Here is a 27797-nt window from a genome sequence, read left to right as displayed (position 1 = left end):
TTTATTGTACCCAGAATAAATCTCATTCTCACCACACCTTTAGACAGAGCAAATATTTACCATATTTATATCTGAAAAAGTCTCAAAAACAAAGTGCCAAAGACAAAAAATTTGAAAAATAATCAGAGTTCAAGGATAGCTTTACATTTTTCTGTCTGGAGCAGCCGTGGCTTAGTTGTCCACCAGCCGCAGGGTTGGTGGAGTGATTCATGCTTCCTCCATGTACTAGCACCATTATGCATGTACAGCTGTCCAACAACAATTTATAAAGTATATATTTAAAAAAACATTTTACTACAGTAAGGAACCAGGCTTTGCTTGCTGTAACCGTTTGTCGTACAGAGATCCCTTTAAAATGTGGTTTATTAAAACAATTATGTTGAGACAATAAGTCTTCAGTCTTTGAAATTAGTTATAAAAATTCAATATCTTTCAAAGTTGGAGCTTTTTATCACGAAATTCCCTTTATTTTTCCCCCCACTACATTTCATCTGGGAATCACTGTCCAGGGAAACACAGAGGGAATTTTATTTAATTAAAAGAAAAACACAACTTTGTAAGATATTCTTTTGATTTGACTATGTCCAACTGATGAAGCCTCATTTTAACTTTAGATTTACATTTGAATCCACTTTTGCACAGAAAAAGGACTGTGGAGTCTCTTTCAGTTTTTACATGGGCTCTGGACATTTGTATTTAAACAGACAAAAATGAAAAAAACATGAACATTCTTTTTCCAAAAGACGTAGCAGTTAAAGGTTAACATCTGTTAAGATTTTGGTCTTTATTGTCTTAGCGCTGCATATTTGGCTTTTAAATGTTGCAAAACCCGATGCCATAAAACAAGAATAATGTCAGTCAAACAGTGATGTAGTCCGATGAAGTGTCAAAGCTTAGCGTGAATTTTTGACTGTAATCTTTATTTTGGATCTGCAGGGAGATGAGGAGGCCAAGTTGGGATTACCCATCAGTCCCTTCATGGACCGCTCCTCCCCACAGCTGGCCAAGCTGCAAGAGTCCTTCATAACACATATTGTAGGACCGCTTTGTAACTCCTACGATGCTGCTGGCCTACTTCCGGGCTACTGGATTAATGAATCTGGATCAGATGAAGACGGTGAGGAGGGGCAGGTGGACACAGACACAGATGAAGATGAGGATGAGGAGGATGAGCTAGAAGATGAGCTAGCACCAAGTAAGATATCCACTAACACTTCATCACCAAGGCAGTGTTTACATTACAGTTACCCTCAACAACATTTTCCTGAACACATTGTTTCTTTTTGTTCACTGCAGAAAGAAGGAAGCGCCGCAGGTTGTTTTGCAGCATAATGCAGCACCTGACGGAGAACCACAAGGTGTGGAAGAAGATCATTGAGGAGGAGGAGAAGAGCAAAGAGCTCAGCAAACAGCAACAGCCAGACAATATGCTCCCCAGCGTGCCAGCCAGCCTGCCCACCTCCTTGTCAGATGACATCCAGGTGATCCAGGAGGAGGAGGAGGGAGAGGAGCGTCAGTAGCAGGAGGATGGAGGAAAAAGCAGGCAGTATAAGGACCTGAGTCCTTTGAGCACCTGCCTGTTCATCGACATGAACTCAACATGAGAAACCTGCAGACAGTGACAAATGCACATAAAACACATTGTGCTCCGTCCCTCTCTCTCTCTCTCACACACACATACATATATACTGAAAGAGTCACTGTGCAGACACTCAGATGCTTAAGCAGTCACATTGTTTTTGGAGAAACAAAAAGGCCTTACTACTGTGAGCGGATCCTTGCTGCAATGGTGGGAGCCAAACTCCTATGCACTTTCACCTCATGGAGAGTCAAGTGCACACAGACAAAAAGCACCAGAACTGAGGAGAAAGGTGCAGAAGAAGAGTGTGGAGGGGGTCCAGCATTAACTTGCCCTTCATGGTAACTTGGCTGTGATGCTGCCTTGAATGCAAAGCGCTTACACCTCCCCTAGGTACAAAACAGTTCCTGTCTATTTAAAAATAAAAGGTAGAGGGAAAAGAAACTATGAAGTAAGCGACATCATGAAGTGATTAAAACCCTTTACCAAAGTGAACAGTTCAAACATGAAAGACAAGAGACTGAGACTGTTTCAGCCTCAATGTCAGGTATATTTTTGATTTATATATACATATATATGTGTGTGTATGTATATATGTGTATATATACGTATATATGTGTATATATACACGTGTATTTATACGTATATATAAATATATATACGTGTGTGTGTGTGTGTGTGTGTGTATATATATATATATATATATATATATATATATATATATATATATATATATATATATATATATATATATATATATCTCACAAATGTGCCTGTCGGAACCTTTACTAAGTTCGTATTGGCCCAGAGCCTAGGCTTGTGTAGTTCTCTCTCCTTGCTGGCGACACAAAACACTGTATCAGACTCAGTCACAGAGACATTATGTTGACTGATTAATAGCATTATATCTGCATCATTTTTGATGCTTTTACTCATGTGTACCACCCATCTTTTGTTTTGTTGTTGTTGAGATTTAATTCTCCTTGCTTTATTTTGTTTATGTGTGTGAATATTTTTGGCAGGAATGTGAGGGAGAGAATGAGCGCGGAGAAAGAGAGCACATTTTTAATTATTTTACTTTGTAATTTGTGTGTATGTTTGTGTGTCCTTTCAGTAATGGTTGGTTTTTAATCAGTGAAATGTCCTCTGGTGTTTAACATGTTGCATTCAGTTTAGGAGTGCTGTTTCAATGAATGGATTCGTTTTCCTTTTTTGATTATAAGTATTTTTTTAAAGGTTACTCAGGATTCACGCAAAGTTAAATAATTATTTTGCAAGAAGTTATGTCATAAATATTAAACACACTTTAAAAGCTAAGAAAATTAAAAAATCTGGGTGACTGAAGTAGTTTGTAATCTCTTCATGAACAACAAGAAAGTCCTCTGACAGAGGAATACGCAGTATGTGCTGTGTCTTGGCCATTCATACACTGTTTGCATAACCTATTTACCTCCTCAATGGAGAAAATCTTTTCTTGACCAATAGCAGACTGCAATTGGCATTTCTCCTGCAGCAACACAACACATTGCAGGATTTTGCAGTATATTAGATTCAGTGTTCTTCAACAAACGTGTAAATCAGCTGGCAGACGCTGACTATTTGAACGCTCTCCGATCTCTTTTCTCTTTTTTTGTTTCTCATAAGTTGGCCAGTTTGTAAAGAAAGTATCCAGGGTTTCAGTTCATTTATATGCTATTAGGCAGTTACAAAACTACTAGTTGTCTATTTTTGTCTCTAAGAACTCTTGGCATTCCACTAGAGTAAGATCTTTTATGTAAGGGAGGGCAAAACTGTTGCCTAGCTCCTTAAAACTTTATTAAATCATAATTTCTGCAGAAAATGTTAAGTAAGCAGTGTAAACTGAAATAGTAATATTTAAATACAAAAATAGATACAGGTGTGCACATTTTAATACCAAACAAGTGTTTAGCCGCTGTACAAAAGAGTATGTGCATATAAATATATGCAGATACTATATTTATATATGAATATATAAATATAAATATTTTTTAGATAATTAAATGAATGCATCTGTTTTCTACACACAGCTATTGTACATTGACACTCTGTAATTACCATTGAGTTTTTTCCCACTTCTATTTAGGGTGTGGAAGTGTGGGATTTGGTGTTTTGATTTTTCACCTGGTTTTAGCGTCTATCTGTTCTGTATCATAACCACTCTTGCATTCTCCAGTATATCTTGCGATTACTGTTGTCTCAGTGGACCCACCTAGTGCCAAACGTTACCTAACATGTAGTAATTTGTGGGCTGTGATATGCTGATTGTAAAAAATTGAAAAAGAAAAAAAAACACACATCTCGGGGCTCTAGTTCTAATCATGCGAGAGAAAGATCTTAATTTGAATGTTCCACCAGGCTCAGAGGGGGGTAGACAGCCGTAAGAGTCCAAGTTGGTCAGAACCACGTGCGCTCTGACATCCGCTGTTTCACATGGACCCTTAACGAATCATAAAGCCTTGGTAGCCCTGACCCCACATATTCTAGCTCATTGCCTTTGTTGCCGTCTCATTGTGCAGTCTTTCACACCACCTCTGATGACTGTGCCATAAACACATCTATTAATGCTTTGTTACCCTTATGTAGCACCAATATACGTACGTTTGTCCAATGTAACCATTCACCCTTATCTACATTGTGGGGGCAACTGATTTTTTGTTATTTATAGCTGTCATAAAGCACCATCACAGTATCAGCAGTTCTCACTGGATTTTATTGGTCTGTGTGTGTGTCTGTGTGATCTCACAAAACCTTTTTTAACCCTTTTTTTTTTTTTTTTAATGTGCCACCCCAAATAAACAGATATAACCTTAAACTCACTGAAGACACAGACAGCACTTGATTAACATCTGCCTCACGCTTAATGTTGTACTTAGGTTGGAACAACTTATTTACCTTATCCCTTATTTTAAACCAAGTTCAAAACCGGAACTGACTTATAATCACCCAAGGTCACTAATAACACCATTGTAGCTGTGCTGACGATTTAAAGCTGTATATTATTTTATATGAACAATGGATCGTTATACTGTAGAATGATGCTCTTTAAGAATCATTGAGCTTTTTGTAAGAGAGTGGAGTTGGTGATTAACTGGTGAGAATAATGAAGCATTTAACAACTGGTGGAGAGCACCTGCAGTTAGAATGCAGTAGGAGACAAATAATCGTTAGTATTGTGTCTACAATATTGGTAGACCGGCAACTTGGCCATATTGTATGTGTAAAGCTTATTGTGCTGCCCCCCAGTGGGACATAATCAGTTTATGCATTCATCAATACACAGTACACAATGTGCCAAATTGTCAAAGCATTTCTCTGATGACAATACAGCACTGAAGGTAAGAACATGGATGATTCATATTACTCACATGAATAAAATTTTTACATTATGAAAATTATCATGTTGGTTCTTAGCTCACATAGGACCAATATTTTGATTGCTACAGTATGTCTTTTGCCATGCAAATTAGCTTATTCTGTGAGTAATTAATAACACATTCTTTAAAGCTGAATTTCAGCAGTGCAATAATAGCTTAAAGAAATAGGTCAACTTTTCAGTATCTTAAGAAAACCTTTATGAATACAAAAAACAAAGTTTATAACAGTATTGCAAATAACAACAAATCTGTACCTTGCACATAAATTCAGTACTTTGTTAGTAATAATAATAATAATAAGCACCATTTATCAGAAACCAGTGTTGTATAGTCAGTTTCTAAGAGTCCGCCAGGGTTGCATTGACCTTCCAAGAGAAAGATTTCTCATGGAGTGCTACTGCTAGAGGTCAAAGTTAATCCGACGTCAATTTTGGCCAACGTTCAGCACCAATACACAGTTTCCAGAACTTTCTTGGAAAGTCTGTTAGTCTCATATCGTTCCACACATACAAATTACTGGCTGAAGTAAGTCCAGGAAAGGCTATCATTGGTGTACTTACTGTCAATCATTGATAGTAAGGGTTCACAGACATTTCATTTACTACGTTCAGAAAAACTCTGAGCTTCGGAGAACTAAATCATTAGCACACTTATATTTCCAGGATGTTCTTTCAGCACGGAGTCTCGTCACTCTCCCTGCTGCTATATCAGTGTTGTGCAAACATGCATAGTGGTCAGTAAGAGAATTCAGCAGTAATTGAATAAAACTGATCACAAGCCTACAGTATGTGACCGAAAGTCCTTTTAGGAAAACTGTATTGCACCAGAATTGGATACTACAATCCAGATTCATAGTTTTATGCACTTGTGTCATGTAGCCACATTTCTGCGCACGTCGTAAAATGATGGTTTCAGTGGTCGAAAAAGCTGTCGGCATTGCTTGCGTGCCTACTTATGATATGGAGTGTCTCCAGAGCAGGGGACTTTCTGTTGCCTGCGGACAGCACAGATAGAGTAAGGTTTAGGCTGTAAGGTCATGCCTAGTTTGGGAGCGACAGTGGGAACGGCTCCTGGAGGAAACTGAAGGTGAAACCTTTGCAATAAAGTTGTGAAAAAGAGGAACATCTCCATTCTGGCCAGCTGTTCACCCAAGCAATGACGCCTCCCTGAAAAAAAAGGAAGAAAATCTGTTCCATTGATCTGTCATCCAAATGAATTTTAAATTTGGAAAACAAAATGATCATGTTTCACAGAAAATATTACTGCTCTTTTATCAACAAACATTTTGAATGGATATTTTCTATTTCATGTAAGGGTGTGTTTGGAATTTTGGCAGGTCATACATGTTCAGAGTAAAATAGCTGCTCACTGGGGAAACATAAAGTGACTAACCCAAAGAGAAGGGAAGGAAAGCCTCATGCCTCTTAAAATTGCCATTGCTGTCCAGAAATCTCTGGGGTGAGAAAACACCTGGATCATTCCAGTATTTCTCATCAAAGTGCACTGAGTAGAGGTTTGTGATCACCATGGTGCCTTTTGGGATTGTGTATCCGTTGACTTTTGCCTCCTGGGAGGTGGCACGGAAAATACCCAATGGGACAATGTTGCAGAATCGAAGGACCTCATGGAGGACAGCCTCAACAAAGGGCATCTTGTGTTTGTCCTCCAAAGTGGGTGCCCTCCCACTGGCCAGCACACTGTCGATTTCCTTGTGTACCCTCTCTTTATGGGGAAAAACAGACATCATCTGGCATTTAAACATGTGTAACATTAGTATATAACCATTAGGTCTAGACGAGTTTAGAAAGTGTGGAATAAATGTCTATCATATCTGTCTCATGGTCACATTAGAAGTAAAATATTCTTATGTTGGCATGATGCTTCTTTTACAACTCACCTTGTATGTTGGGGTAGAGGGCCATATAGAGCATGGCCCAACGCAGGGTATTGGTTGTGGTCTCTGTACCAGCAATAATAAGTTCACCCACTGAGTAGATGAGATTCTCATCTGAAAAAGAGGAATTGGGATCTTCTGCATTTTGCTCCAACTCATCCAAATAAGCATCGACATAGTGACGAGGTTCATGAGGCACCCTGCCTTGTGAAAACCCCTTAGTAACTTGCAGTAAGAAGTCATAAACCTCGACAGCATTGCGGAAAAGTTTCTGGTGTTTTCCAAACGGCACATACTCAATCCAAGGAAAGGCGTTGTAGAGGAAGGCCCAGCCGCTCGCTGCTAGCTCCACGTTCTCACTGAAAATCTCAATCATATGCTGGAAGTTGTGGTCATCATAGGTAAAACGCTGTCCAAAAATGATCAGGTTGGTGATGTTGGAGACAGCGTTAGTCACAAGGTGTTTGGGATTAAAGGGTTTTCCCTTGTGTTCATCAATGGCATCAATGAAGAACATGCACTCCTCTGAAATCTTCCTCTCAAACAACCGCTGGCCACTGCCAAAGTAGCGGAAAGAGTTGCAAGCCAGTTTACGATGTTCAATCCACCCTCTGCCATACTTACAATTAAGAAGCCCTGTGGATAGTGGACATAAAAGAATTTGACATTTGAGAATTAACTGTTTTGAATACAGCAAACATTTAAATTGAAATTTTCTTTGGTGCTCACTCAAGAAACCAGCATGCATTGTAATCATATCACACCTTACCGCCCATTTTAGTCATTTTCTTGAATAACGGCAGCGAAGGGCGATCAGCAAATACATCACTCTGATGGTAAAGGCATTCCCTGACAGAGTCATATCCATTTAATACTACAGTCATGATGCCTCCCAAGTCAAGGCTGAAAATCTGTAGGGGACATGTTACAACATGAGAACAGTATTTTTTTTTATTCTTTGAACACAATTTGATACAACTTTAACAAAATGATGTTTAAAAAAATGTGAGATTTGTAGAACAATAGTAGACATGCTGTAAAAAGTATTGTACAAAGCATCACATGATATTTATCAGGACAGTGTGTGAGCAAAATAGACTTTTTTTTACGGTGATTTCCCTGTATGTGTGTGTGTGTGTGTGTGTGTGTGTGTGTGTGTATGCGTTTGCGCAAGCAGGCCTAGCTCTAACCAATTTGGCCCCCTATGCCAGATTTTAGGTGGCGCCCCTCTTGAATTGCAGTAAATTCCACTGCGAATTTACATACACTCACGACAAACTGAAAAAGCTTTTTCTTTGACATTTTATTTTATTTTAAAAAAACAAGTTCCCTAAACAAAACAGCTGACATAAGATAATTCATAAAAAAACAAATAAATACAAAATATTTAAAATACAACATTAAAGGCCTACACAAAGTATAAGATATTACTACCCACAAAATAAAAACTGTAAACATGTTAGATTAAAAAAAATCTAATAAAAAATGGTCATGTTGACACCTTCGTCCGTTCTTTTGCTTAGGGAATGTGAACCTGTTTTCAATTTGAAATGGACCTCTGTGAACTAACTGTCTTTGCACATTGTCAGTCAGAGGAGAGGGCCAGTAAGCAGGGTCTACTGGTGCAGCCTTTATTGCTGATGTTCCATCACTGGGTTCTGAGGCGGAGGCGACAGGATCATTTGATGTTGCTGTGGAGAAATCTGTAGATGGACCCAAGATTTGTAGTGGTAGGATTCAAAATATACCAACAGTGTGTCTGAAATGAGAATACGCCATTGGGTGTTACAGTCTAATATTAATTCCAAGAATAAAAAACAAAAAAGAAAAATATAATAAAAATGAATAACCCAAATAGATGCATGACGTTCACTATACTGAAGACTTATAGTATATAGTAATAGCACATTAGACTAGATTAAATTTTATTGTCATTTCAGTGAAATGGTGATTGGCAAAATGTAAAGTGCAGTATAATACAGCATGAGTTACAGAGCATTAACAGTAACGATGGAAGTTTGACACTATAAACCCACTTTATACAATATGAACTGCAACAGAACAACTATGACAAGCAGGGCAAACGTTAGCTGAGCAGGTTTTAAAGGAACAAATGTAGAACACCTGCTGAATAGATGGAACCTTCACGCCCTCCCTGAGGATGTCAGGTGGTAGTTGCCTACATGACTATTTCCCATAACAACTAAGGCTCCAACGCATTAACTGGCGTTAAAACGTGCTATTTGTTGATTAGCGGGTTATTATCATTCATACAAATCATTTCATGACATTGTCTTTACTGTACCTCCGTCATTGTCGCGTTTTTCCTCTTCGTCCTTTTCTTCCTTCCCTGGGCACCAGAGAGTTTTGATCGTTTTCGCATCGTTATTGATTAAAAAAACAACACAAAAACAAAACAAAACAAAACAACTTTCTTTGGTCACGTGACGTCAGAAAACTCGATCGTATAATCAGTCAGAGGAGGCGCGGGGGGAACTTAGGAAAGTTTTATTATTGTTATGCTTATTTAATATTCTTTGCTATGCAATGTGTGGGCTTCATTTTTTCATATTACGAAAAATAGTACCAACTACTTTTAGTGTAAGAGTAGAGACAGTGAAAGGTTTGTCTTTCCCCTGAATGGACTCTGTGTGCAAGTCAGACCGCCTGCATGGGGGTCGTGCACTGATGTGTTTGCAGAGCACTCAGTTACAATCCCCAGTCATTACCTGTCCATGGACTTGACTCTGCTTCTTGAGGAAGACGTGTGGCTCGGTGGCCAGAGAAAAAATATTCCCTATCAAAGGGATGGGAGATGGACCTGGGGGAAAGCCCGGGGGTCTTCTTTGCTTGACGAGCTGACGAACCAACAGGAAAATGAGGAATGCGACGGCCGCAAAGCCCAAACCGAGCAGAACCTGTGCGCGGGACACCGGCACCAGAGACGGCGGTTTAAGTGAAACCATCTTTTCCCCACTTGACAACCTTTGCAGACTCAAACTCAAACTTCAGAGGGCCTGAAGCACATATGTATAATCTTGCAAATTTCTATCCCCGCCTCCAACACTAAGGTTGGCCAGTCAGCTGTTAGTGAACTTTGCCCGGCGCCTGATCAATAATCGGGATCGCTTTGGTGATGATTAGGATGATTAGGGTTTTGGCTGCTTTTGATTAACACACCAAACAGGTCAGTCCGTTTTATTGGGTTGAAAAAATATAAAGTATAATATTAAAGTTGGAAAAAAGTTAAACGCGCAGCAAATGTCAAATTTGCGCATGCAAAAACTATAAAAAAATATAATTATGATTTAAATATATTAACATTTAGGACAGACTGGGGTGGACTGAACATTGGGTCATATGAGCAACCCACAGTTTAGAGGAATCCACGGACAAAACTACACAAACGGCGCCTCTTTCCTGTTTGGGGAAACAGGATTCAGCCTAAATGCTCTTGGGTCCTTAAAAGAACATGATATGCAGTGTTTAAAAGCAAAAATGTGTCTTTTTAGAGAACTCCAAAATTGGGTTAAACGTTTTAAGCACAGCACTCACAGGCAATATTCAAATAAGACATTGTACCCTTCCAGGTAAATCTGTTTCAATAGCCAAACATTAGCACTGGTCCTAAACTTTAATTACAGATAGGCTTTATGGGATGGATTCCTGCTTATTCACAAATACTGCTAAATAGATTTTTTTTGTTCATTTAGCCAGCTGGAAAACATGTGCAGGATAAAATGTTCAGGATACTGTGTAACCTATGATGTTTGTGTTAAACAAGTATTTCTGGGAAGTAGACTTCGGGTTTGTTACTGAGTAAGCTGAGGCAGATGCAATTGGGTTTCAGAAAGCAAATCAGGTGTGAAAGAAGATGCCAGACCACAGATACAAAAATAAAATGTTTAGAGGATGGTAGCTCTGCTTTCTCTTATTAGTCTGGATATTCATATGTCCCCTAAAAACTGTTTCAGTCCTGTTCAGTAGCTTTTTGTTTGGAGCTATCTTAATTTGTTCTATTGTATATACAGCCTTGTTATAGGAATTAAAGAGCATAGTTTACAAAAAGAGTTTATTTTGCCTGGTTACAAAAATATTTTCCTCTTTCTTTTCTTAAAAATTGCTTTTATAGTTAAATCATGTGTTCTAGAGTAAATTTCCATAACAGTTTATTAAACATATACTTACTACTACTATTAAACATATTTTAAAACTGTCACTGAATGTCACATTCACTATACGATGTGCTGAAAGTAATAAAAAAAAATGTGTTTATGGTAAATACAATTTTGAAAAGCATTTCAATTTTACATAAACAATATAACAGAGCTTGTAAAGGACATCTGTATCTCTGGTTTTTAAGTAAATGACCTTTGCCCCGGTGAGCTGCAGCTGGTTCCTTCACCTCAACACGTTAAAGGTTAGGTCTTGCACTACATTTAGAGGTCAAAGGTTAAGGCGTGCAGCACATTCCAAACTTGCAAAGTTGTGTGGTATTTTTTAAGAGCATTGGCTTAAGATCTGAACTGGTCCAGACAGTGATGTTCTAAAATTTGGTATCAAGTTGTAATATAACACTACAGATTTAATCAAAATGATCCCCTCTGCTCATAAAGAAAAGGCAGTGCAAATGTTTTATTGTCTGCACAGTTTTCCTGTGGCGTGTAGCAGAGAATGGGCATAGTTTGCAGTAGGAACCCAGGTACAGTGTATTCTGCCATCACTTTAACATGGTTTTAAATTAATATTAAACACTTTCCACTTTTGTAAAATTACTTTTCTGTTTGATCATTTCGTCATGACCAGCTCCTCATTAGACATGGAGCTTATCCAGCCGTTCCTTCCTGCTGAGACAGCTGGGAGCTTTTTTTCTCTTCCATGCTTCAATTGGCCTCTACAGACCTCTCCAAATCATTCAGATTTGTTGGGGCTACCTAATGAGGACATTCTTACAAAGTACTTCTTTGCTTCCTGCCACCTCCCCAGACTCAAATGCTATTATGGAAGCATTAAACACATCTGTCAAATTAAACCTAAGAAACTTGTCCAACTGTTGTGGTATCTTGTTAATGGCTGGGTTAATCAAAGCACCAGTGGGAAACATATCCAGGTGGTTAACTGGGATCATGTTTTGTAACTGCATGTATTCAGAAAAATCAGTCTTGTATTGGGCTTGAGACTCAGTGTTGAACAGAGAGCCTGATTCATAACCTGGATTTGGTCTATTTATAAGAAGCTGACTTTAACAAGTGAGGATGCTATCAAATCTATGTATAAGTGTAGAATTTGGTGTTTTAGAAGCTCGACACTAGGGACAAAAAAAACAAAATCCCAATTCGTTGGCCTCTGCATCAGTTTTTAGACTTGCAGGCCCCAAAAGTGGGTGAAATATGCTTTTAATTGAGAAGCTCATCATAGATAGAATACATGGGCAGGAATGTGCCCGGAAAATACTGAAAAAAAAAATCTTTAATCGCAATGATGCAAAAATCCCAGGAGTCATTGATTGTTTTGCAACATTGCTCACAATGGTAGCAAAGATTATGAAAAGGGATAGCTACTACCATAACATGGGCATAATCATTTATGGCAGACAATATAATTGTAAATCACTTACCTGTGTGATAAAACAGCCTCAGTCTTTACATAAAGCCACTTGAGTAGGGTTCCAGTTTTTCTATACTGTGAGGAACATGTTGCATATTTGATTAGGTGGGTTCCCTGACTACCGTGTTTCTACAGTAAATTATTTATCACCCGGATGACTGGAATTATCATGTGCATGTGGAAAATGCAATTACTGACCTTCGCTTGTTATACTAATGCTGTCCAGAACCTCTTTTTCCCAACAACATAATGAGAGTAACAGGCACTACAAGAGGTCTTGTAATCCTTTTGTACCTACCAGCCAGGTGTTTAAATGTTAGCTTAGCTTTCTAACGCAGAGCAGCAGGTGGAAGTCCCTTGGCGGATGGATACTTCAATTCAGATTTATGCTTACATGAGCTTCAAAGTAAATGTGATGTTCTGTTTGGACATACAAAGACCACTGTGTACACATCCTTCTCAGAGTGGAAGCTTAAATGGGAGGTATGTCTTTGTGAAAGACTGATGTATTTGTGTTTTGAATCACAAATGAGCTCAAAATATAGTATACTAACTAATATGCAGGCTCCTGATCCATTTAGTCTCCCTGCCTATTGGAATAATGTAAATTTTTGGCAGACCATTGAAATAAATACACTTTTTATAAGAGCCAATATTTCGAGCTGCATGATTTATAGTAGGTCAGGAGAATTTGCAGACTGTTAGAGCAGTGTCAATGTAGCAAAATGAGGACAAGATATTCAGTATTACTAACTACATGTTTATAGTTGGAATCTCTTCCTCTAAACTCTTAAGTTTTCAGCGTTTCTGACAGCATGTGAAGCTGTTGGAGACTTATTTATTGCCTCTGGGATAGGGCCTGCAGGTCTGCTCAATACTACTAAAAGCCTCATCTACTCTAATGAGTTTCCTACTGATGCAAAAAATAACTGAGTGAGAGGAGGATGCTTTATGATACATCATGAAATATTGTTACATAAGGGGTATTAGAAGATGGCCAGAGACCAACAGCCTAGTAATTAGCTCAACGGAACCGGATGAACACCGCTGAATTCTAAGGAAAGGTTTAAGTTATTAATGGAGTGCTAACTAAGATGCAATAATGTCTAAAACAATACATTATTTTGCCCAAATGTATACAGCATTTGAAAATGAGGGGTCCCGGTGGCTCAGTGGCAGAGCATTGGGTTTGAATCCCACCCCACCAGGTGTGGCCTCACCCAGCCACCAAGGGCCACCCTGGTACCGGTCCTGAGCCCAGAAATTGGGAGGGTTGCAGAAGGAAAGGAATCCCGCAGAAAAACTCATGCCAAATCCCGTTCCGCTGTGGTGACCCCGGAAGGGACAAGATGAAAGCCGTTGATCTTTGCACACAACATTTGAAAATCAAGACATGTACCTGATAGATACAAAAATTTCAACATGGAATGTTGAAACCAAATTTTGATTTTCCTCTGAGAAAAAAATTACGTTACTCCAGATTCCACCAATTTAACTTTAATTAAAAATGAATGAGGGTGGTAAAACATTAGACTTGCCTGTTCTTATAATGCAGTCCCGTACCCCAACAACCACTATGAGCTCAGTAGTAAACACATAGCAGAATTGTCACCTTTCTGACAGTTATGAATTAAACAGTAAATACAACCTACAGTAAAAGTAGAATTGTATTAGATTGCACTAGATTGTGCCTAACAAATTGGCCAGTGAGTGGATAACAGTGTTTGCATGTTCTTCCTGAGCCTGTGTGGGTCTTCTGAGTACTGGGGTTTCCCCCAAGTCCGAAGATATGCAGATAGGTTAACTGGTAAGTAAAATGCTGTGGCTATGTATTTGAGTGTAAATAGTTGTCTGTCTGTATATGTGGCCCTGCGATGCACTGCGATCAGTACAGAGTGTACCCTGCCTCACGCCTAATGACAGCTGGGCTATGCTCCAACAAACCATGACCCTTGACACGATAAGTAGTTCAGATAACAGATCGATGCTATATGGGGGTGCACTTTGTGACCACGGGGTCCATCAAGTGTTTCCTGGGTGTTTGATGAACAAATACCTTCAACATCATGATAGACCCACCATAATACCAGCTGACAATGGACGATGTGATTAGAAGGCAGTAGAAACACTGATGAAAAGTGTTCAGGGCTTCTCATCCTTTTGCTCCAAACACTAGATGTACAAGTACAGTAGATGTTGCCATACATTCTAAGCTTTTAAAATAAGTTTTAGGATTAATAAGGGTAATAGTTTTTAGGATTGTTGCACTATGTCTTCAATGCCATTCAGGATTTTTCATTCCATAGTTTTGTGTTATTTGGCAACTTTCTGGGAAACGCTCGTTTGGGGAATAGCTGTTCATTTTTTGTTTATGAACTTTGTCTCTACCTGGTATCTGACCTCTTCCCACACTAAAAATTATCTTGTGTAAGTGAATTCAGCAAAAGCTGTCCTGAGTGGTAATATGAAATTTTATAATTTACAATGTGACTCAGTCATTTGCTGTCTGTAAATAACAGGCATTGCACATTTTTGGTACTCATGTCTTGAATTGTTGCTAGCCCAAGGACCTAATGAAATTAAACCACATTAAAAATGATATTGACATATAGGTACACAGTCCCCTGTAAAAAGCACTGGAATAACAGGGACAATTTATTTGTATTTGCTATACACAAAAGACTTTTGGGTATAATATTAAAACATGAATAACAGATGAGATTCTAGATTTTCAACTTTTATTTCCTATTTGTTTTGCAATTTCTTAAACAACACTGGGCATGTCCTCATGATGGCAACAGCAGAATGAATTCAGAGGTGTACAGAAAAATTTGTGCAAATTTACTGGGAAATGCATCATAGCTAATTGGGATAAGCATCATTATGCAGAAAGGCAACGATCCAAAACACACTGCCAACTCAACAAAGGACAAAGTGGAAGGTTTTAGATTAACAGTCACCAGATCTTGACCTAGTGGATCAATGGAACATGCATTTCACCTCAAGAAAAGATAAAAGGAAGAAACTCCCCAAAAGAAACTGAAGGAGGTTGCAGTAAAAGGTTTAAAAAGCATTTTAAAAGAAAAAACCAAGAGTTTAATGGAGTTATTGCAAACAGGGGAAATCAATCTAAATATTACATTTAATTTACCTTCCAATACTTAATATATACTTGATATTTGGATGAACTGAAACAAAAGGTTCTACATTGTTACAATACAATATATCGGGAGGCAAATTCCAGGAAATAAAAGGTGAAGTTCTGAACTTTCCGCTCATACTCATCTTGTGGTGTTAAACCCAAATTTCATCAGTGTACAAGCAAATAAAAGTAGCTGGTTATGTAATGTCAATACAATTGGAGTGGACTGCATTGATGACAGAAACAGTAATGTAAGTACTGAATATATATATACTGTGTAAAATCAAGTCATGAGCAGTAGTCATTAGCATATTATAAATGAGTTCTCGAGAACCTGAGACACTTGAAAGAGCGTCACTGAAAGTTTTTGTTGTCATTGTCTTAAGCAGCCATTTAGCCTGTTTAAAGGATGGCCCCTACAAAAAGGCAACACACTGACACAGCTTGTTTTCAGTTCAACACATTTATGATCATGCATTGATGTAATATGTATGTAAGATCTTTGATTGGCTTGTTGTAACTGACGTAGGACTTCTGATTGGCTGGTGGTTTGATGTACACCATTTGAGTGGCCAATAGAGTATGATTAAGTGCTCACTCAGTTAATACAGGAACCCACAGGGAACATATATAAAGCTCTGTACCGTGTGAATGCTCAGCAGATCCACAAGTGAGTCCATCGTTTAAGTCTTCATTTCCTGAAGATCGATAACCTTGCAGTGAGTATATATAAAATTTTGCTTCTTTAGAATTTAAAAGTATATATTGCTGTTACTCTCAAAAATAACAGATATAATTAGGTAGATTTTGGAGAAGGTGAAGAATAAGTAAATTGTATAGTAAACTTTACAGGTTGCTTATATTTTTAACTGAAGAGGGATGCTGATCTGCAGATTTGATGACATGATACTATATGGTAGGCAGCAGCTAATGGACAGAGGTAATGTTATAGCTGCTGCCAAAGCTTCCAGTATAATTATTTCAGTAATATCTATGTGCCTGTGCAGCTTCAGCAGCTTTAACAATGAGAGAATGTGTGAGAGCAAGAGACAGAGAGAAAGACTTCATATGGCTGGAAAAGAAGTACATGGGAAAGTGTGTCTAAATAAATACATTGGATAAAATGTTTTGAACATCATAATAATCTAGTCAAAAACTTTTCCTTGCAATAGTTTTTATTACTTTGTTTGGTTTTCCACAGGGAACCATAACAATGCTAAAGCTCTGGACTCTGCTTGCCTGTGCACTGATCATTTGTCAGATCTCACAGGCAGCTCCATCCAGGTGAGATGTCCTTCAAAAAAATAAATTAAATAAATTAAATAAATTTTATATATATATATATATATATACACACACACACACACACACACACACACACACACACACACATATATATATATATATATATATATATATATATATATATATATATATATAAAATTCTTAAACAAATTTTGATTGTCTGTCTGTTAGGTTTCAAAAACAACTGATTATATTGGATTTTTATCTTCAGAACTAGTAAGGAGTCCATGTCAGATGAAGTGACAGGATCGGACGACTATGATGCGCAAAGGTTACTCAGAGCTATCAAAGAATTCATGCAAATAGCTTCAGATGAGCAAGACCACCAAACAGCGGATGGGAGCAGGTATGGAATATTTTTTTTGATATTATCTTAGTAACAACAATAATCATTTTGCACAACTGTAAAAACTGTATAGCATGCAGTATCTATCTATCTATCTATCTATCTATCTATCTATCTATCTATCTATCTATCTATCTATCTATCTATCTATCACTTAAATATAACACATATTTGTTCAAAAGCCCACCAGCTCCAACATTGCTGGTTATTACTTATCAAGGTATATAGTGATTCATAATCCATTAATGCATGGACTGTGTTTATTCATTCATTCATCCCTTATTAAATACATCCATTATTAAATGACATGCCTGCAATGTTTATGGTTAGAATACTAAAGAGAGCATGACATCAAGGAACATAAAACGCATGCAAGATAGGCATTATTACAAAAAATTAAGCTAACAGTAGCATGACAACTCAACTACATTGTTTTTTTTAATCAGGGTAGTATCATATGACTGTTGTATTTATTAGCATGCCGTTCACATTGCTTTCAAAATGCTGTTTGAACAAATATTACATAAAAATGCATGACATTTTAGAATCATGCATGTAATTATTAATATTTATTGGCATGCCACAGATACTGTAAGCCTGTTTCTGCATGTTTGTCTCTGTCTCTAACAGCCTGGATAGACCCATGTCTAAGCGCTGCACCGGCTTAAGCACTTGTGTGCTGGGCAAACTCTCCCAGGACATTCACAAACTACAAACCTATCCCCGCACCGATGTGGGAGCAGGGACGCCTGGCAAGAAGAGAAGTCTATCTGAGCTATATGAAAATTATGGAAGCTTATACAATTAAAACGCTCAGTTTCAATCTGATCTTTGTCGGAGTTAAATTTTGCTTTTCAACACATCTAACCATTCATACGATTGCTGATGCATGTGCATCCCTCTATAATATTCCACTGGCAGACAATGGATTGGAAATCGTGTTAGGCAATTCTATGCACAACAATAAAAACAAGAACAGATAAAATCTTACAGATTAAATTTTTTAAATTTACATTTTTTTTCTTCATGGTAATGTTTTCTCTAGAAAAAATATTTTACATACAAGCTGTTTTCAGTTAATTTGTGATTCAAAACATACATTACTGAAACAGTAAAAATAAAAGGGTAAGCATGACTGTCTATGATGCTAACAAAATTACTGCAAATTATGTTTTATTTTTTTTGTGTTTATTTTTTTCTACGTCTGTTATTTAGACGTCTGATCTGTATCACATTTTTCCATTTTTTTCAAGCAATACAACAGCACAGAAGCGAGCGTGCAACACAGCAACCTGTGTAACTCACCGCTTGGCTGACTTCCTGAGTCGGTCAGGGGGGCTCGGATACAGCAACTTTGTTCCCACCAATGTGGGTGCCCAGGCGTTCGGCAGACGAAAGCGACACGGCCCTGTGTGAGCAGAACAACAGATATGTGGTATCCTTGCACATCGTACTTTCAGTATATTGAATGTCCTATAGCATATAATACTATATTATATCACAGATTAAAAAAACAACAAGAGGGTAAAACACAATTATAATGTTTTCAAATGGTTATTGCTTATATGTTGTTTGCAACACAAAACGCACTTGCTGTTTGAAACATTTCATTTAACTAAAGTAAAAGGTAGTTTTTTTGTGTGGACAATCCCTCAAAATCCCTCAGATTTCACATTTGTACTTTTATTATATATAATATTTGTATATTATCATAAACAGTACATACAATGCAGTGACAAAATCTGATTGGGCTGCAGTGACAAAAAGTTAGGACTACTGAAGTTTAAATCTCACTGTCTTGACACAGCTTCAATATATTTTAAGCTTCATTGTATTTTTATTTTATATTTCATATTAACTAAACACTGACCCCTCGTCTCTTTCTACCTATACTTTTTTACACCCTACTGCCAAATTGTGAATTCAAGCCAAATGCGCTGCTTAAATCTATATCTGAAATTTTTTCTCCTCTCTTGGGTTCCGTAGGGACTGAGTGCCTGCTTTGACCGACAAATCTACATCCTCATCCATCCTTCATCCAAATAGTTTAAAATGGGAGCATCGTATAGGACAGTATCCATCCCAGAAATGGATTGATGTATTGCTTTAGGAATACTAGAAATGCCATTGGTCAGTGTTAGTCTGTGCTTAAAATAAGATAAATGATTTCATTTATATCACCCTCATCAGAAAGCAGTAACTGAGAAGATTTTGCTTCCGCTAAGAGGGATGTGAATGTATTGTCTTCTCTGTCTTGGCCTGTGGATCAACTGCACATCTGACTTGTGTCACTGTGTCGAACTGAAAGTCTTGTACTGTACATCTGCACTACTAACAAAACTTTTAACAACTGTGTCTTGATGTAAAACTCTTCTTTACATTTAATTATAGTACACAGTGCTAATGTGAAACATGTATGATTCTAAATATTGTAATAATTGTCAACTGAAAGCAGGAATAAATAGTATTTTAGCTACAGTGTTGTGTTCTGTCTTACTGTATTTTTGTTTGATTGACACTATTGAATTTTATTTTCACATACTGACTTTTTTTTACATACACACATTAAAAATGTCTAACAAATGTGTTATAAAAACAAGTTGCCTATTCATGAAGAAAGCAAAGCACACTAAGAAGAGTAAGTTAAAAAGTACAACATTTCACCATATTAATATTTAAACTTGTCAACAGGCCTTGATGTGTTAGGACAGTAGAGTTTCACTTTAAATGCCTGATGGAAAGCACTCCATTTGGCTGTGCTGGTGTGCTGCTTGTTCAGGAGTGTCAAGTGCAGGGAAAGCCTCTCAAATGAAGCTGACGGCTCATGTGGAGGCTGCTATGAGGCTGATCTTCATCAGCTGATAAACAGAGAATAACTTCAGGAAAGTGGTGGTAGCAGTACTTGTTGAGCATGCCTTTGCTTTTGAGATACACAAGTGAATGCAATTAATATCATTTTTTTATAAAAAAAAAATTACTAGGCCACCATCATGTCAAATGTGACATTATATTGAGCCATCTGGGTTTTACACAATGATTATTAAATCATTTGGTAACTGTTGGTAAATCAGTTGGTAACTTAATAACCGGTGATAAAAATGAGCAATGCTAAACAGTAATTTAACAGATTTAACGAAAGTTTTGAACATTATGCTCTATATTCATTTAAGCAACTACACTGTATTAAATTATGAAAATTTACTACACTCTCTACAATAAGTGCTATCTAAAGTCTGAAGCTGTTTAAACAACTATTTTTTTTGTTCATCTACACCTCAAATCCTGAAACATGAGGCAGAGGGAGAAAAGGAGTTTGACATCCACCAACAGTTATTGATGATGATCTTCTTTGGCTGTCCAACCACAGACAGTGTTACCTTTGGATGGTTATCTTTGGTGCTTATGTTTTTGAGGAAAATCATCTTCCTCAGTTGTTCTTGCTACCATGGATGGCAAGAACAACTGAGGAAGCTGATTTTGGCTCTGGCTGCTGACTAACGCTGTGCTCACTTACATGCTCTTTATGTAAAATTCAGTTAAATTCTGTTAAAATCTTGTCTGGTGGTGTTCTTAGCATTAGTAGCAACCTGCACAAAAGGGTTTTGTTTGCAATTTACAAAACCCAAAAGAATAGATTTAAATCAGCATGGCTGCAGAGTACCTGAAAATAATTACAGTACACTTGTCATTGTGCACTATTATGACATGTTTTGGTTGATATGGAGACTGTGTTAGACATTTGACCTGAATTAATTTTAAGTAACATGATACTATTACAGATTTAATTCTTTTCAGGTACTCTGTCAATTTGATTTATCTGAACGTTCAAACGTTTGTTCATCTCTAAGAGTTGCCATTTGAAAGGCCATGCAGAAAGTCCACTGTCAGTGCTGAAGGGGTCTTGGTCTTGTGTCCTCTGCTGTAGGTGTGGGGCAGCCACTTAACAGCCACCAGGGGCCGCTGGACTTCCGGTACTTTTACTTTTCAACAGCTGTCATGTCTTCCATATCTAAATACATTCTATGGGCCACCCCACCAAAAAACAAATGCTAGATCCGCCTCTCTGTTTTTATAACTTTATGTTTGCATTCTCTCAGATTCCACCTGTTGTGTTGATGACCTCCCCAATGTGCTATAGATTCAGGTCGACAAGTTTTGTAAATGGACCGGAAACCACGCCGATCCGGAACGACACAGAACCAACGTGTAACACTTTTGACACAGCTACAAATGGCGACATCTGCTGGCCAAATCCTCGACATTACATGCAGATGAGTGAAATAAATAAAACAAACCGTCAGAATTCCCGCTGTTGTCATTATTGTTTTTTTTTTTTTTTTGTTCATTAAAGTCTGTCTTATGAAATTAGATCATGGTTTGATCTGCAATTCTGACAGAGCAGAATGAGAAACATACATATCACCTGTTCAAAATCAGCTCGACACAACCGTGACGTAGCGAAGCTTAGTGTGGACTGGAAACATCTTGCCTAGAAAGGTAGACGCGGCCGAGCAGTCTTCCTCGACGGTAACATCAAACATTTTCAGTAAGTTGGAGTTTTGTTGAATGGCCTTAAATAGAAATGGCCATGCATAAAAGCATTTACTTGGGTCTGTGGAATAAACCCGACAACCAAACAGGACATTAGCAACCGCGTTTGAGCGGCTAGCTAGCAACGTCAAGCTAACGTTAGATCAGAAAAGCAACAGAGTTGGAACTGCAGCTATTTGTACTAATATAATTTCCTTACAAAAAGGGGAACAGTTTGCCTTAGTTTGCAAAGGCACAACGTTTGCTCGTAGCGTTAACGTTAGCTGGCTGACTCTGAAGACTGCGACTGGCTGAAGGACCGCGCACTTTTGCTGCAACGACACTGTGTCAGGAGGTGTGAGACAACGTGAGCTGAGCCCAGGATCCACATGACCTGCGTGGAGGAGCTCAGTTTCACTGAAACGTAAGTTTCTTTTTCGTTACTGTGCTGTGAATATGCGCGCACTTTAATTCGTCCTCTCGGTTTTTGTTCTTGCTTCCTATGAGTTTGTCTTGGTGATGGAGAACTATTAATACCGAGTGGAGGTTATTGTGCTTTATCACAGATTAGCTTTCACTGTGACTGTGATCGGCATTAGGTTAATGACAATTTACACAGTCCACACACTGTCAGAGGTCACCAGGTCAGGTGTTCACCTGAGTCCAACAGACTGTGAAAACCAGTCCACACTGTTACTGTCTTCCCACCACTTCTTTTCATTTTGCTCCTTTTGCAAACCTCACTCAATCATGGGTTGTGTTTTTTAGTTGTGTTTTTACCAGTGATTATTTTAAATAAATGTAATTCTCTTTGATATATTGTCTTCCTGTAATCAAGCCAGTTTGTGGGAACATTTGAAGGGGTACAGTGTTGGCTTCTGTTATATAGTAATCAACAATCTGTCTATTCTTTTAGCCTTTTTGTAAATGTGGGCTTTGTATACATTTTATTCATAATGGCAAAGGAAGGGATGGCCACATAATTACTGCTTTCCCTTTTTCTTACTTCTTTTAGCAATATTTGTACTACTTTTGCACTTGATTTGTTAAAGCAGCAGTTAGTCCGACCTTTTATATGCAGAACAAAGCTTGCCGGAACCATTTGTTACAAACCTAACTGCCCCCTTGAGTACTGCTTTTAGAGTTCCTGTGTAACAGACCCTGAGCTTCATGGCTGCTAGTCTTCCCTAATTGACACGCATATTTTGCCAGTTGTTTGACTGTTCCATTCTAGTATCTCCTTGGGGACACAAGGTTTGTTTAAAACTTGGCTTATCAGGAACAAGGGAAGATTACGACATTACACAGTGTGGTGGTAATTGTTGCACTGTACAAAACCTGCAAACAATAATGTATTGTTTGAAACAAACTTTAAAGTCTGGACATTTTCATCATATTTGTGACCTTGAGATTATGTAGTGTTTTGGCATTGCTTGTAATGATGTTTTCCTAATAGCTAATTTGCAAATTTCTTGTGTGTCCACTTGGCACATAGTGGTGAGACATTTTCTTATAGCATCAACATAGTCATTGACTTGAGCACCTCAACTCTGGTCCAGCCAGTATAATTCGCACTGCAGACCTGTTTCAAGCCTGCCACATAATTGTTAGATTGGTTAGATTTTGTAGCTTCTTTATTTTGCTCCCATTTGTTTTTTTTTTTTATATATATCTTGTGCATTAAGAGTTATTCTCTCCTATTGTTGTGTGATTGCCCTGCTTGAATGAAGATAAATATTGTAAAAAAGTGTATCACATAGATATTAGGCCTAAACTTTTTCCCATTCTTTATTATTTTGTTATGATAAAGAAGTTCTAAGACCTTAAAGGCTGTGGTGGTTAAAACGTGCAATTGAAGGGTGTGTTTATTAGAATGTTCTATCTACTGAATGGTGACCGACACCACATCTCAATAGATTCGACAGAGGACAATGGGGTTACATTTGGATGTGAGTAGCCATGCGTACCCCCTTACAACTGAACTAATGAAGGAGATGAGGTCTGATGTTAGTTCAGAGCCTCAGAGGAGCTGTTTGAGATGCCAGATCTCTTGAGTGTCTGGGGACAAGCATCTGTCACTTACGCGTCATCGCCATCTGGATGACTATGTGTGAGTCAGAGTTAAATATCTTACTTTAGTTGTTAAACAAAGGATCAGAGGCCTTTTTGTGCTTGCCAGCTGGCTGTTCAGCACAAGCCGTTTCTGTACATATGGTGCAGCAGAAAACTTAACTTAGCTTCCATCACAGAGGAGAAAAGCAACATTATGTCCAATGGCACACACATGTAAGTGGGTAGAATTATTTTTAGCAGTTTTCATTAAATTGTGTATACATTTTGCAATATCTTCTTCAAGACACATCTCATAGTCTGCAGTCAATGCAGCTGCATTGCAGCAATGGTTATAACAAGGCCATTTTTTTTTCTGGGAATGTCTCCTACTTCCACCTTCTTTCAATATGTGCATGTTTTGAATTTTACCAGTGAAGGTTCAGTTATAGTTTACAATAATGCTTTACTTCACACTTTGTTATACCAAGATTTATTCATGCAGTCTCCTCACTGCAGTCCAATTTAAGCTGTTCTACTGGAGGATTTAGAGATTAGAGCCTTGCTAAAGAGCACTTTGGTGGTGGTAATGAGAAAATGACAAGCTTTACTTTTATTGGTATCTTCAGTTTTTTTTCATTAAATTACATTTATTCTGGTAGTTAAGGGATCAAACCAGATAAGTTTTTAGCTTTTTATCCACCAAACTGACTTATCACTTCTTTTAATGTTTCTTTGCATTTCATGATTGCTTCATGATTACAAACTCTGGCGCAATGTATAGCCAAATACATATAAGTTCTGAGATCATACTGTGCTAGCGCAGTATGTTACATTAAAATCCCCAGTTTGCTGCTCTTTGCACTACAATGCCACCATGTGGGTAAATATGTGAATGCGTAACGTGAAAATATGTGCTATGATGCTTTTATATGATAAATTTAGTGGTCATGGACTGAAGATGGCATGAGATAATCCATATTGACGTGGAACTAATACCAGGTTGAGATGTTAGCACTGTGGAGGTTAATAAACTATTATAAATAGTGAGCAGCAGATTTCTTTTAACATAATTTCTCAATCTCTTAAAAACCTTTCACTTAGCATTTGACATTTGTTTTTTTTAACAGAACCATATTAATCCAGTGATACCATTTAGTATTCTAATGTGTGTCTGCTTGATTAAAATATTTACACATTAATATTCTGCATATCAGGATTCTCTAAAAATATAAAGTAACCATACCTGTCTACACCGTCTGACTTTAACTTGCTGCAAGTTGTAACTTGGAGAACTGCTAACATTTTATTTTATTTTATTTATTTTTTTTTTTGAAGCCTGTATGATTTCAGGTAATTTTCTGTATACATAAGTAATCGGTACCAATCAACTTTTAATGAGTTTGTTATTGGAGTTTCCACCTGAGAGTTAAAATCTTTTCTCAAGTCTAATTCTGAGTTAACATCATGTATAGTAATGAATGGATCTCACAGATTATATAAAGGTTTTACATTGTACGTGCTGGCTGAATATGCTAATGTGATTTTAACATTTGCCAGGCACACACCAAATAAATATTCCCAGCTCCAAAAACACATTCTGCTGGCTTTCCATGCCTTTTCAATAATACAACACTTTCATATTATATTCATAATGCACTACAGTGAACACTGCAATGAAGTCTGCAGGGTTTAAATTAATGTAATTTCAGAGCGTAATTTGGCTTCCTACATGTCAGTGGTAATGAGACTTTTGTATTTGATCTAGATATTCTTCAGTTGCATTTTCCCAAAGATCCTGCTTATCAAGATTTTAAGATGGGCTTTGTGCGTTAAAATTAAAGAAAAAGATAACGTATGGCTTTTAATTGCGCAATGAAGATTGCTACTATCAAAGAGCTGAAAGGAATGTTTCTCAGTTATTCAAGATTTATAATATACTACTGTTATTTTCCTAGCCTTACCAGTGTCTACTTTTCCAATGTAAATGTTACTCTAACAGCATTAACATTGGTGTATGTGCAACTCAAAAGTAAACAGTCTTACAAAGGAGGGAACATTTTGTGTAAATGAAAGGACTCTTTTAATATACACTTCACTAAAACAGTAGCGCTTTATTCGAAACATGTAATGTCTTTTCAGATACTCAAGATGGCAGCAAAGTGCCATACAACTCCAATAATCAGTTCATCAATTTCATACTTTTAAGTAAATAAAGACTTACTTTGCTGCTTTCTTTTGTTTGGCAGGTTTCTACAGTACATCATTAATTCAGATGTTTTTCTTTTGCAGTAGTAAAACTGTCTAATCAAACTAATTATTCCTCTAAGAGAAAACTCATAGTAGTTGTTCAAGTGTGGTGGTGACTAGATAATTTGTGGATGAGGTAAAGAAAATACCTCTGGGTACACGATGAACTTGGTGAACACTGAATGATAGTGTGTCCTTTGAGAAATGATGGTTTAAGGCTGCTGGCCTGTTTAATATGTCCATATTTACACTAATGCTTAGTTATTTACTGTCAGGTTGTGGTTATTAGTCACACTGTTAGTCTTTTATTTAAAACATTTTCAGTTATTTTAGCAATTTTGGTAGCTAACTGAGAAAATGTATATAGACCTATTTACTGTCCTTTTTAATATTTATATTTTGCATTGTGGAAATGCTATTGATTTAATACATTTTAACAAATAATTCTATGAATATAATCAAGGCCTTTACTGTTAACCCATACAACAGCTTTTCTGACACCATGGTATCAAGTCATCATTGCCCCTTTGGTCACTTTCAGTACTTCAGTCATCACTGGGGCTTATTTACTGTGTGGAATAGATATTTCTAAAGACAACATTAAACAGACTCTGCAAGGCCTGCCTTGTGCTCTTTCAAAGATTTAGCTCCTTCACACTGTGTCTCAGACTCCTTCTCTGTGAAGGTCTCCTTTGTAGGGGTAGGAATGCACTGTGTGTACTCTGAAATGTAAAGCAGGCCTTCTGTTCAGATATGCATGCTGCTGCTGCTGCCGATCTGTTTAATTGTAACTGACTAAGGGATTTGTAAAATATCATGTTTGATGAAGATGCCTACCTGATATTCTCTTAAAGGAGAGACCCACAACACACAGTCCTCATTGTTAGACTTCTCATTAGGGCAGCATCGTGGGACCTTGCTAGATAATGGTATTACATTCATTTTGTTTTCTAATCATTTACAGACTAGCAGAAAGCGTGATGAAATGTAATGGTGTTAACATGATGCAGCATTTTCTGTTATAGATTTTGTTTAATGTGTGCATTTTAAACCCCAATAGGCTCGTACCCAAGGGTATAGAATGATCATTGCTGTCCCTTCGGGGAAACGTTTTTTGCTAAATAGACATTGTTATCATGATGATACCTCAGCAGTTTAAAAGCTAGTTGTTAACCACATGCAGACCTTCCATTAATCTGTTTCACACACATATAAACACAAAGACAGCCAAAATAGTGGTAAATCAAATTGATAATTTAAAGGTGCAAAAGTGTGTTCTTCTTAAGCCACTAAAACATAGCCTTGTATTTAAAGCCTCCTTTAACACTTAAATGCTATACAAGTAAAGCTTTCCGTAATAATTTGCTGTGCAGCTGTATACTGTAACTTGATGGCCAGCGTACACTGGGAATTGTTTCTATTACAACTCTGATACAGTCAGGACCCCATCACACATTGCACCTTTGCCCTTATATTACACAGCACGTACGAGAGATAGATGCTCACGTGCTGCTCATATTGTCTTCCAGCCACACTTTTAACTTCAAAGCCCTGCTCACCCTTGTGTCTCAGGAGGAATGAAGGCACCATAGCAGCCAGCCTTTGCTGCTTTGCCATGGTTAACTATGACTGCAGGCTGGAGCACCTCCCCATGTCTCCTGATTCCAGAGGAGGGGTGGTGAAGGGGTGCTTTAGCGTCC

At 37.6% G+C, this 27797-nt stretch overlaps 3 protein-coding genes across 5 annotated transcripts in view; 2 read left to right on the top strand and 1 right to left on the bottom strand.

The window, feature by feature from the left end:
• pde3b (phosphodiesterase 3B) overlaps window positions 1-4416 on the top strand; it is a 40522-nt gene extending 36106 nt beyond the window's left edge. The window contains exons 15-16 of the mRNA XM_067496412.1: window positions 937-1195; window positions 1297-4416. Of these exons, the coding sequence (XP_067352513.1) occupies window positions 937-1195; window positions 1297-1520 (483 nt within the window). The 3' untranslated portion in view covers window positions 1521-4416. The remainder of the gene's footprint in view (window positions 1-936; window positions 1196-1296) is intronic.
• An 800-nt stretch (window positions 4417-5216) lies between these two features.
• Window positions 5217-9969, bottom strand: cyp2r1 (cytochrome P450, family 2, subfamily R, polypeptide 1). The gene is made up of 5 exons (XM_067496413.1): window positions 9598-9969; window positions 7638-7779; window positions 6872-7504; window positions 6367-6696; window positions 5217-6140 (listed from the first exon to the last, which is right to left on the bottom strand). Exons 1-5 carry the CDS (start codon window positions 9832-9834, stop codon window positions 5923-5925), a joined length of 1560 nt encoding a protein of 519 aa, XP_067352514.1. The 5' UTR covers window positions 9835-9969; the 3' UTR covers window positions 5217-5922.
• A 2313-nt stretch (window positions 9970-12282) lies between these two features.
• Window positions 12283-19746, top strand: calca (calcitonin/calcitonin-related polypeptide, alpha). 3 transcript variants are annotated; one of them, XM_067496415.1, is made up of 5 exons: window positions 12283-16336; window positions 16819-16901; window positions 17134-17268; window positions 18522-18680; window positions 19255-19746. In XM_067496415.1, exons 2-5 carry the CDS (start codon window positions 16831-16833, stop codon window positions 19259-19261), a joined length of 372 nt encoding a protein of 123 aa, XP_067352516.1. In that variant the 5' UTR covers window positions 12283-16336; window positions 16819-16830; the 3' UTR covers window positions 19262-19746. The 3 variants fall into 3 exon arrangements, with proteins under 3 accessions (XP_067352516.1, XP_067352517.1, XP_067352515.1); XM_067496416.1 differs by having other exon boundaries at window positions 18522-18703; XM_067496414.1 differs by lacking the exons at window positions 18522-18680; window positions 19255-19746 and adding an exon at window positions 17899-18507.
• Window positions 19747-27797: the final 8051 nt, after the last annotated feature.

Source organism: Channa argus, chromosome 2 (genome assembly GCF_033026475.1).
Source record: "Channa argus isolate prfri chromosome 2, Channa argus male v1.0, whole genome shotgun sequence".
Classification (NCBI taxonomy): domain Eukaryota; kingdom Metazoa; phylum Chordata; class Actinopteri; order Anabantiformes; family Channidae; genus Channa; species Channa argus.
This window is presented reverse-complemented; position numbering and strand designations above follow the sequence as displayed.